Source organism: Somniosus microcephalus, chromosome 1, assembly GCF_052327205.1.
Source record: "Somniosus microcephalus isolate GS21.2 chromosome 1, FLI_Smic_1.0, whole genome shotgun sequence".
Taxonomy (NCBI): Eukaryota; Metazoa; Chordata; class Chondrichthyes; order Squaliformes; family Somniosidae; genus Somniosus; species Somniosus microcephalus.
The window spans coordinates 373981392-373993160 of NC_140987.1; the positions used below are offsets into that span (position 1 = coordinate 373981392).

General features: G+C 44.2%; 1 protein-coding gene across 1 annotated transcript; it reads right to left on the reverse strand.

Annotated features, from left to right (window-relative positions):
* Window positions 1-5299: 5299 nt before the first annotated feature.
* pcdh11 (protocadherin 11) lies at window positions 5300-11541 on the reverse strand. Its single transcript, XM_085996040.1, has 2 exons — window positions 11351-11541; window positions 5300-10981 (listed from the first exon to the last, which is right to left on the reverse strand). The coding sequence occupies exon 2, from the start codon at window positions 10892-10894 to the stop codon at window positions 7862-7864; it is 3033 nt and encodes a 1010-aa protein (XP_085852166.1). The 5' UTR covers window positions 10895-10981; window positions 11351-11541; the 3' UTR covers window positions 5300-7861.
* Between the last annotated feature and the right edge of the window lie 228 nt (window positions 11542-11769).

Genomic DNA, 11769 nt, shown 5'->3' on the forward strand with positions numbered 1-11769 from the left:
CATTTCACGCAAGACACTCCAAATCCAACAATTGCTGCAAGCATATGTCCCCTCAATAGCCAAGTTGACAAAGGCAATATGTGACTAAGCCATACTATGCCATGGGGGAAGAATTTCTTTAGTAGTAACTAAAGAAATTCTTCTCTCTGGGAGGATCTAGGTTTAATTTTGGGCTTCAGTAGAGTTTGTGGATCTCAGCTGAGTTGGCAGGAGGGGCACTACAATTACCTGTCAGGCTTGAAAGGGGAAATTCTACCAGGGTTCCTGCTCCTGTTCCCTATCCAGTGACCCTGCTGATAAATACATGGATTAAATTAGGGTTAAAATAGGATTAGGTTAATCAGTCATGCACCCCGTGGTTAATATCTTACCAACACTGTTTACACTCACAGGAGGCAACTTGGATACAATGCTGGGAACCATGACCCCAACATGAGTCAGGAGAGGAAAGGAAATTGGCAAAAAAGAAGAGATTTTATTCCAATGTCGCCTAAATTTGTGGAACTACATGCTGAATATTCATTATTAGATGGTATAACTCAATCCACAGGGTAGATTTTACATCACTAATCTTTAAATGAATGCCTACTTACATTCTGCTATGGGCTGTGCTTTTCAGCCACCCTCTTTATAGCTGCTTTTACATTGCACTTAGTTGGGCACCCAATGTAGGACTATTGTGCTGCAGTTGGCAACTTGCTGGATTCACTAAGGCTGGCAGCCGGAAAGACCATTTTGTAACAGATTTTGCTGGAAGCCGGTCTTAGTGAGTCTGGCAAGAATATTTGGGGTGGTCGCCAATGTTCCCTGTATTTTTTGGGGGTGCGCGACCCCTTTAAGTGGCTGCACAGCCCATTCAAATCTTCGCACATGCACGGTTTCTCCCATGCAAAAGCCGGTGAGTGGCCTGTGCGGGACGTCCAGACTGCTGCGCGGCCGCTCAGCTTCACGGGAACGTTAGTTGCTGTCGGTGGTACTAAAGAGCAAAAAGTCACATGTGTTGACATATCTGTAGAAAGTATCCTATTTCACCGAATCCTGCTCATTATTACATACTGTTCTGTACTGAGGGAGTGCTGCACTGTCGGAGGTGCCGTTTTCAGATGAGACATTAAACCTCAGCCCCGTCTGACGTAAAAGACCCCACAGCACTATTAGAAGAGTAGGGACGTTCTCCCTGGTGTCCTGGCCAACATTAATCCCTCAACCAACATCACTAAAAACAGATGATCTGGCCATTTATTTCATTAGTCTGTGGGATCTTGCTGTGCGCAAAGTGGCTGCCACTTTTTCTACATTACAACAGTGACTACACTTCAAAAATACTACATTGGCTGTGAAGCACTTTGAGATGTCCCGAGGTTGTGAAAGGCGCTACATAAATGGGAAAAAAGGATGCATTCATCTCCCTTTATTGCCAACTTTTGATCCTATATTGCTCGTTTTTGCCTTGCCGTTGCACTGGAAATTTAAAAAAAATTACATGCAGCAGTCATTGAAAAAAAAAACTGAAGTGCAGTATTCAGGAACAGAGAACTGAATTTTATGCTTTAGTTGGGCCTGACTAACTGCCTCCAATCTGGCACTGCAATTTATTATACTGCTATTGATTATTAATGTTACTTCTCACCTTTCTCCATGGGTGTTGACTACTCTACTAGTGTGGACGCTCCCTGATTACTGCACAGTAACAAAGAGATCTCCACCATAAGCGTGCAAACAAATTGAAAACAGCTTTCAGAATTACAAACATAATCAGGCATTACAACTCATCCACATAAAGGCCAACAGTCTGGGTCAAACATCACAGTAGTACGCTGTGGTGCTATTCTACATACGGGAATCTCAATGTAATTTTTTTAATTAAGTAAAATTAATCAGCACTCTAACCCCGCTCCATATTTTATTTTCAAACCCTGGCAATTATTTAGTCAAGTGATAGGAAAAAAAGACTTACATCGATAGAGCACCTTATTGCTTCTTCAGGATGTCTCAAAGCGCTTCATGACCAATAAATTACTTCTGAAGTGCTGTCATTGTTTTAATGGAGGAATGTTCAAATGAAGCCAGTTAATTCATTCAACCAGGGAACATCTTCAGTATCTCAAAACAAATTGTCTGTCATCAGTCTTGGAAAAAATAAACCTTCGCAGAAAACAACAGCTGGGCATGAGGGGAAAAAAAAAGGTTTTTGAAAAGCTGCATATTTACAGCTTATTTGTTAAGTATAATTCTAGGGAAGGCAAACGGGAAATAGCCACAACTGTATCCCCAGTTCTCGGAAACCATCAGCTCATCTTAAAAATGTTCTGCCCAAGTTCACATATGGTCACCAGGAGAAAATAATGCCCGATTGGTTCCACCGGTACTGCCCTCCAATCATTCCGATTGGAGTTATCAGTAACAACCATTCTCACTGCAGAAAGTAGATTCTTCTTGTGAAACACTAACAGACATATGGATTGAAATGTAGTCATCTTACAATAGTGAAGGCTGGCATTTCACTATATCTATATCTATTTCAATTTAATTCTGATCGCCAATGTATAATTTAGATCTGGTTTTCCCCATAATATAAAAAGGAAAGGGGAATGTTCAAGTGATGATGTAAACCCACTCCTTTTGCATAATCTAATATGCTAAGCTGCATTACCCAAGCAAAAGCCACTTCTATACTTGCACTTAGAGGAAGTATCACTCTCCTACTTTTACACTCAGACTGGGCAGCCAATCTCTGCAAGTGCACTGGGCTCCATCAGAAAATGACTCACAGGGAGCAATTGTGTAGGAACAGCTCCCACAGCAACCCAGCTCCTTAAGCTTGATCATGAACCCCCATTTTAGAATATGCTGCTGGTTCCTGAAACTTGGGCTTGCTTACATTGTGGAATGCAGTTGAAGAGGGAGATCTGCACTTCTGTAGTCAGTTTCACTTGTTTAGGAGAAAAGCACCTTTAGAGTTGTTCCACTGGATTAGAAATTGGGCATAAGCTCCCTTGATAAGTGGTCTGCCCAGATTGGAACTGAGCCATACAGACCAAGAATAATCCCAGGTTCAATCACTGCTCTGTGCCGAGACAACTGATTGTACAATTGGCATACAGTTTCCTGAGCGAGGGAGGAGAAAAAAATCGACCATGGTTCCTGATCGATATCCAATGACCCCATGCTGGGAAATGTGGCTTTTGAATGGGAATAGGATCGAGACCTGCCATCTTGCCCCTACACATGGAATGATAGCCTCTTATCTAGGATCCCTCAATAACACAGACCTTGTGGGCAAAGTATTGATGAGCATTGAATGATATTTCAGTGAGAGTGTGGGAAACAACCAGCTTGAATCTCTCCTGCGCACATGGACAAGTAACAGGCGAGGCAAAAAGAGCTCTGCTAAAGGCTCAGGGAGTTTATCCAGTCGCTAATTCCCAGGAAGAGTCCCAGCTTCAATCCTGTGCTGAGTTAATTAATCTCAGTTGGTGCTACAAGTGGCTCTCAGCTTCCCTGGGTTATGCAGGACAAAAACCATCCCAGGTCCCTGCTCCTCAGTGCCATGCAGTGACCCCTGGCAGGAGTGCGCCTGTACAGGCATTGGATGAAGGCAGGAACAAGGCACAGCTGTGATGCACTACAGTCGAACAGCTGTCTGGTACTCACTGTCAAGGTTTGTACATGAACAGTGGTCATTTGGGCGAAGTTTCAGAAGTTAATTGATGCTCATTGAATCCTACTCCCAACAAAAGGAATCATTACCTTCAGGAGAGGAAGAGAGAAAATTGACATGGAGAAGAGTAGAAAATGAGCTGATTTAAAGAGCTAGAACAGAACACTCCCATCACAAACCTTAAGACGCGAAACACCAACAATTCTGCTCATGTATTAGTGTAATGCAAAAAAGTTTAATGAAGAAATGAGTTTTGCACAAAAGACATTAAACGCGTGTAAAATATACAAAATGAAGTACACAGGCCATACCAAAAATACAAAAAAATGTATAAATACCAAAATGAATTTTACTTTAAATGAAAGAAATGGTTCATCCACCACTAAAATTGAGATGGAGCTGTTTTACACCACATTGCACTTAACAGTGAATTTAACTGTTGCTTTTAATAAGTACAACTGCAAGTTGCTTACTTGAAATTGCAGGAATAATAAAAATCAACATACACAAGCACACAAAATAAATGTTGCACATTTCACAAACCATTGCAAGTGTGCAGTCAAATCTTATTATTACAAACTCACAGGGACCAGCCAAGTCTCATTGTGGCCAGGATGTCTACACCAACAATAAATGGATCTTTCACCATGACCAAGATTTTTTTAAATGCAAAATTAAAAAATATATATATTTTGTGCTCTCTACTGGTAAAGGTTGAATCATGCTAAGGCATAGGTTCCATACACAATTGTCACCCTTCAGCACCTTGCCAAAGTGGCCAGTCTTCATGTCTGGCGACAAGATATTCAACAGCAGAGGCCTGACTGCCTTCGACTGAAGTGTACATATGCACACCTTCTCATAGGGGTCATTGAGTACCAATCAAACCAATCCAATTGTTCAAGTTCTCAGTCCAGAAGCAATGAGATCAATTGCAACATCCTCAGCGTAACCCCTCCTCCAGAACACATACACACGGAGATCAGAGACTGCGATTCAGCAGCAAAGACTGCAGATCAAACCTGGGATCTTCCTGGTATGTAGAAATTACCAGAGCATTGGTGGGAATTGAAAGATATAGGCAGGGTTTAAAAAAGTGAGTTTGTAATGACGAAGTTCCACTACAATCAATTCAATGTCATGACACCATGTTGCACAACAAGAAAGAACATTAGCCCATACTGAACAGTTTCTTTCAAAACAAACAAGCACTGCCTCGCATATTTAGATTTAATAACAAGATTGGTTTCCCCCCTTTTGGCCACTTGAATGGCGATTTGAGTTGCACCAAATGGAAATCAGTCATTCTCTTCCACTGACACTACCTAAACATCGGTACTTAAAATGAGACAGATTGTACTTATTGTATAATCTTATTATAAAACCATAACATTTCTGTGAACAAAGAAAAATGGCCTGAGCAAATGATGTTTTGCCAGCTCTGAAAGAGCATTTCTTGTGGAAACTATACACCTTTCTGCTCTATTTTATTTATTGCATGCTTTGTGCTTATTTGATTTACTGTTACAGATAAAGCATCTGTAGTACTATAGATCTATGCGGAATACCACAGAAAGAAGTAATCCATGGAGCCTGCAAATGACATTCAGGACTTTACTTAATAATCCCACGGTTAAGAATCGTAAGACAAGTCTCTGCTGCTCTCACTTATCATCTTTCAATCTGTTGTGATGAATCAAAAGAAAAACAGTTTACTTGAGATGCAATGGATGTCCAGTATTAACTCTGGAAATATTCTAACAATAAGACATGAAAAAATAAAATGAACAGATCGTGTTGGTTCTTCAAACTGGCCAACAGCAGCAGATGGATCTTATAAAGCACCATCAACAATGACACAACCATAGTTACCAAGGATGAGAAGGGCCACAGGTCTCTCATTGTTAAATCACACCTTCTATCCTTAATTACAGGCTAGCCTCTTCCTCGCTGTGTTAAGTAGGAGGTAACTTTCAATAAATGTATTAATGGAGTCAAACAAACATATTTTTGGAACGGTAAAATTACAGCATTTTCATAAAATAGATTGAATATATACACGGTATTCTTTATATTAAAGTGCACACATGTCTGTACCTTACCACAAATACCAACATAGGGCACCAATTTAAGGAAAGCCAGAATAAAATATCTGGGAAGGCACCCCCCACCACCAAAAATCATTACCAACAGAATATTTCTTCTATAAATGTGGAAAGCTTAACCTAGATTACAGAAAAGGCATTGTGTGAAATTATTTTGGTATGCAAAATAGGTTTGGACAATCATGTGTAGTTTTACTGGGCATCCTGCAAGATGCACACAGCTGCGGAGTAGCTGGCTGCCTGCACCAGTTTAATCGCACGTTCTCGGTGAAATCAGGTTACAGCCTTGTTTACTGTTCAGCCAATCCTCAGGAAGACCATGATCTAATCGTTCAAGAAGGTAGAACTACTGACTCCTAGTGGTTTAATAAATAGAAGGGTTGAAGTCCCCAAAACTTTGCAAACAATTGAGAGTGGGCGGGGGAGGGGAATGAGTGTGGTTTAAAATTCACATGAATAGAACAGAGCCACAGAACCAATCTTTGATCCAAATGAAATGTTTATTAGCACCAGGAGACAAACATATTGATAGATGAATAGGCGCCAAAATCAGTAAAATATAATTCCTGGAGCTAAATTCTTTTTGCAACTCTGAGCTGGAGCTGCTCAGTGAACTAACTCTTTCTTACTGGGCCTTCTCTGCAAATCTGACGGCAAGTGAGGGGGTTTGTTTGTGATTGGTAACACAGATATATTGACCTAAATGCTAGACGAAAACGAAAGCTACACAGAGAAAATACTTGAGACAAATAGTACATGCGATTGTCCTCCAAGCAGTTGAATAATTAATTGAGTCACAAAGCCGGTAGCTGTTTGGCTCCAGCTACGGTTCCGTTTGCCTACCAGAGTTAAACTGGTCTCAAAGGAATGCAGCATAGTAAAGAATAATGGAGATTCAGAGAGCCACATTAAACAGACATTACAATGTTCAATAGTACACACTGTTCTGCCACTTGTTTCATTTGAAACATTTGCATATCATTGAGCACTTTTGTCGCCGCTAAGGTTTGCAAGTACATCATTCTCCTAACACATCTGTCAATCAACATGCTTTTGAAAGCTCCCGTGTCACCATCGCTCTTTCCACCCCGGGACTTCTGAACACTTTTTGGGGCATGTCCATTTCTCTTGCATTTTTAATCTTACCTGCCCCTCCCCCATTTTGCTACAAAATTTGTATTTACCCTCAGTCTTATTTTTCACAAATACGTTCTTAAAAGCATGAAGGGATGGCATGAGCAAAATGAGAATGTATTTCTCAGTTGCGATCCAGAGGCCTGACTCTGTAAACTGAATGTCAATTTTTTAAGACATAGAAGGTACATAATACGCCTGCTGCCTAAGTAAATCAACGTGCATGTTCAACACTTTAAAAATAGACACTTAATTTAAGCAGCCAGGCTTCAGCATGCACTGTGATAGAGAAGTCATATTAGAAGTATCAAAACTTGAATAATCATGCTGTTGCAATTCTGACATTCCAAGGTTTGAGCATTTGAGAATTTCCATTTACTTATTCTACTAAGCAGAATTGAGAAGCAACTCTTCCCCTCCTCCCTGGAGATCTCCAAATTAGAAATTACAGAACATTCCTTACAAAAGCATGTTTATTTAACAGAAAGGCAATGGTCGAGTCACAGCAGTTTTATTACAAGTTTTTAAAATATATTACTGTCTTTGTTCTTCGGTATAATGGGATACTGTTTTGCTGTGTAATGTGTGGTCTGTTCCTCCCTTCCTTACTGCTGGTGCCAACGTCTCTGAACAGAAACCAAAAGATCGATTTTGTACAGCCTCACATTGCACCTGCACTACGCATCTCAGGATTCCTGTGCTTGCTACTCCACAGTATACTTGTAGCGCCCTTCTCTTCACAACTGCTGCAGCTTTCTGTACACCCAGGAAGTACTACAGTGCCACCTAGAGACCATATTGTTGAAACAACTCAGCAATCACCACCAGCTAAAATGCCACTTCATTCTAATTTCTCTCTCCAACATTGATGAATCACAAGCTGTTTACATTTCAATGCCTCAGCCATGCATGACCATTCAGGCTTTTAATCTTCAAGACAAGATCTCTCTGTGAGGGCCAGTTAGAATCTCTGCATTACCTGTCTGGTGTGGATTGGCCCTGCAGTCTTGAAGCCTCCCTGACAACTGCACTCTGAAACGCTGTAGGGGTCAGAACTGCTCGAAGAACACTTGGACAGGGAGTCGCAGCCCACAACAAATGTGTTATCCAGCGGTAACTCTTGGATGACATGGTGTTTCTTCACTGGCACTGGAGTCTCTGGCTTGATTTGAAAGGAGGGCTGTGGGGATGCTGACTTATAGTGTTTTCCTAGATCTGGGCTATCGGGTTTAAAAGTGGTAGGCGTCGTGCCCCAGTTGTACTTCCCCATAGTCTGATCCTCCAATTCCACCGGAAGATCCAAGGTACCATTGATGTGCTCGTGGGCGGGGTCGTCTGGTTTGGACTCCTCAATTGTAACAAAATTTAGAAGAAGGTTCTTTGGAGACCTCTTCTTCTTTCGTTTCTTTTTCTTAATCTGTCTGTTTTCCTGATTAGGGGAAACCCATTCCCCACTCTGTTTCCCCTTCTGCACAGCTTTATGTCTTGGCGTGTGGCGGCAACGTACCAAAGCAGTTACAAAAATGACAAGAATGACGGTCATAGTCCCAGCTATGATGGCAATAACAATTTTAATATAATCATTGGTCTGTGGGGTCAGCTGACTGTCTCCAACATTCTTATCCAAAGGTGTCTCCATGCTCTTCCGTACCAGGTCTTGGACATATGTGAAATTGTTGATGGTTTCATTCACAAACAAATGTACAAGTGCCATGGCATGCAAGGATTCAGGTTGTCCCAAATCAATGACCTTCACCACTAGCCTGTATAAACCGTGGTCTGTTGTGGTCACTTTTTCTTGCAAAGTAATATTGCCAGTCATTGGATCAATGGCAAACAGTCCTCTGGAATTCCCACTGACTATGCTGTAGCGAAGTTCTGCATTCATCCCTGTATCATTGTCTATCGCAAAAACTTTGCCCACTACCGAGCCGGGGTTAGCGGAAGTAGATACCAGTTCATACGAAAAGTTAGACGGAGGATATACAAACACTGGACTGTTATCATTTACATCAACAACATTTATGGTCACCCTGGCCACTGAAGACCGTTGAGGCCTACCTCCGTCCACAGCCTTGACTTGAAATGTGTAAGAACTTTGCTGCTCCCTGTCAAATGTAATATTGGGCTTGATGACCCCACTGGTGGGGTCAATTATAAAGTAGCCTTTATCATTCAAGATGGAAAGGCTAACAGCTGCATTACCTCCTGCATCTGCATCTGTAACTGTGATAAGTCCAACTGTTCCATACATGGGCAAGTTTTCAGGCACGTAGAAATTGTACTCACTGTGTGTGAAGGAAGGACTGTTGTCATTTTGATCCAACACAGTCACAACCACAGTAGCATTGCTCTGAATAGAAGGCCTGCCTCCATCCCTGGCCAGTACCGTAAAGACATAGCGGTCTTGCTTCTCTCGATCTAATCTCCTCATAGCCGACAGAATGCCAGTTCTCCGATCTACACTGAAGATGGATGGGGCACTGGGACCCAGGAGGTAAGTGATCTCTGCATTTTTCCCACTGTCCGTGTCAGTGGCACTGATCTTTGTTAACTGTGTACCAGGGGTGTTATTTTCAGGGATTGACAGCCCAATTACGGGCTGATTAAAAACAGGAGCGTTATCATTCTCATCCTTCAGTTTAATCACCACAGTGGCTGATTGATTTAACGGTGGTTTGCCCGCATCGGAAGCCACTATCTTAATAGTATATGCTTTTGTGCTCTCATAGTCCAGCAAGGCTGCAGTTTCTAATAAGAACTGGTTATCAAATACAGGCTTCAAACGAAATGGGACATCGTGGTCGGTGAAGCAGGTGACTTTCCCGTTTAAATCCGCATCTTGGTCAGTGACCGTGATCAGCGCGATTTTAGTATTGAGCGGCGCGTTTTCCGACAGCAACACCGTACCGTTGACAGGGTTAATAATGTACCTGGTGTCGATGGTTGGCACGTTGTCGTTAACGTCGGTGATGTTAATGGTGATCACCGCTCTGGACGGGGTCGAGCTGCCATCGCTGGCCAAGACGGTTAATTTATGAACAGGGAACTCCTCCCGGTCTAGTGGCTGCCTGACAGTGATCAGACCGCTGGCGTTGTCGATGGCGAAGAGCCTTCTGGCCAAAGCGGAGACCTGGTTGCTGAAGGAGAAGCGGATGATGGCATTGGAGCCCAGATCCGCGTCGGTGGCGTGCAGCTGGATCACCGAGGTGCCCACAGGTGCATTTTCTGGGATATGGACATCAATTTCACTCTCTTTAAAAACAGGACGGTTGTCATTGACATCCGTCACAGTGATCTGGAGGATGGCCGTGCTGGACCTTGGAGGAACCCCACCGTCTTCCACTTTGATTTTCATCACATAGGTGTCCTTTTGCTCCCGGTCCAGGTTCTGCTGGACGATCAGCTGGGGCCACTTGTCGCCCTCGGGGGTCTCGATGATGTCCAGCCCGAAGACATTCTGCCCCTTCAGCAGCTCGTAGTGCTGGATCCCGTTTATCCCCACGTCGGGGTCCACGGCGGAGGGGATGGAGTAGCGCGAATTGACGACGGTGTTTTCGGGGATGGAGATGTTAATCACGGTGGACGGGAAGAGAGGAGCGTTGTCGTTGATGTCCTCGATCAGAAACCTCATCTTCACCAGCTGGAAGACCTCGTTGGGCAGCACCGCCACCTCGACCTCGTAGAAGCAGCGGCTCTCGCTGTAGATGTTGGCGCAGAGTTTCTCCCGGTCGATCCGGTGGGCAGTGGTGAAGAGCTCGCCGGTGCTGTCCTCCACCCGCAACAAGGGGCTGTCCCCCGTCTTGTACACCAGCTTGAAGGTGAGCGGCAGCCGCAGGTCGGTCAGGTTGAGGTCCCGCACCAAGTTGGCGATCAGGACGTTCTCGGGCAGCTCCTCCCGCACCGTGTAGTCCTTCTCCTGCCCCAGCCCCGGAGCGGCCAGCGCCGCCAGCAGCAGCAGCAGCAGCAGGTACACGCCAGCCGGCAACTCCATCCCCAGACCCTGCAGCCGCACTCTCGCCTCTCTCTCTCTCTCGCTCGCTCGCTCTCTTCCCCCTCCCCGCGAAACGGCCGTCAACTTCTGGAACAGTTGGGTTAAAGGAAGAAGGGAGAGGGAGGGCAAACAACAAAAAAAATAACTAATTAAAAGCTGTTTTGCAATTACACAGGACAAGCACAAGACCGCAGCCAAAAATCTGCAATAACTACAAGTGCAATCAAAAGCAACAAATTAAAAACCTATTTGCAGCCCTGCTGTTTACACAGGACAATGATATTTCCAATACTTTTAACGGCAATTTGAGATGTGCCGAGCGGATCGAGCGGCAAATGCAATACAGATATATTTGCAATGATTGGCATGGCAATGGACTGGAAAATAAGGTCCTGCACACTTTTTTTAATGAACAAATTAGACAAGCAATCTTTTTTTTCTCTTTCCCTCCTTCACCTTTTGGTTCCTCTTTGCAAACGCTCTGCTTTCAAAGGCGATCGGCGGTGTGTCTTGCAGAGTGCTGAAACATGCTCTGGGTGAAGTTAGCAGCAGGTCGCTTGCTCCTCGGCGCTCCCTCTCCTGAGTTGGAGCTGCACGAACTCCGCTTCTGCTCTCCAGCCCGTCTCGTCCCTGCTCCGCTCCGCCGCAACTTGATAGCACCGCACCGCCTGAGCGACGCCTGCCGCAGCCACTCCTGAGCTGTTCTTTCCCCCCGTCTCCGCCTCCCCGCCCGCCCACCGGCCGCTGCAGCAACCAATCCTCACCGCCTTCGGGCGGGACTCCGCCAGCCAAAAACCATTGGCTCACTCGGGCTCCCTGACGTCGAGGGCAAGGAGGAGCCTGCCTTCAAGAGCAGCCCAAGAAAGGTTGGTCTT

Bases quoted from the DNA above. Each gene is read 5' to 3' on its own strand.
- pcdh11 (XM_085996040.1), bottom strand. From the start codon at position 10,894: ATGGAGTTGCCGGCTGGCGTGTACCTGCTGCTGCTGCTGCTGCTGGCG.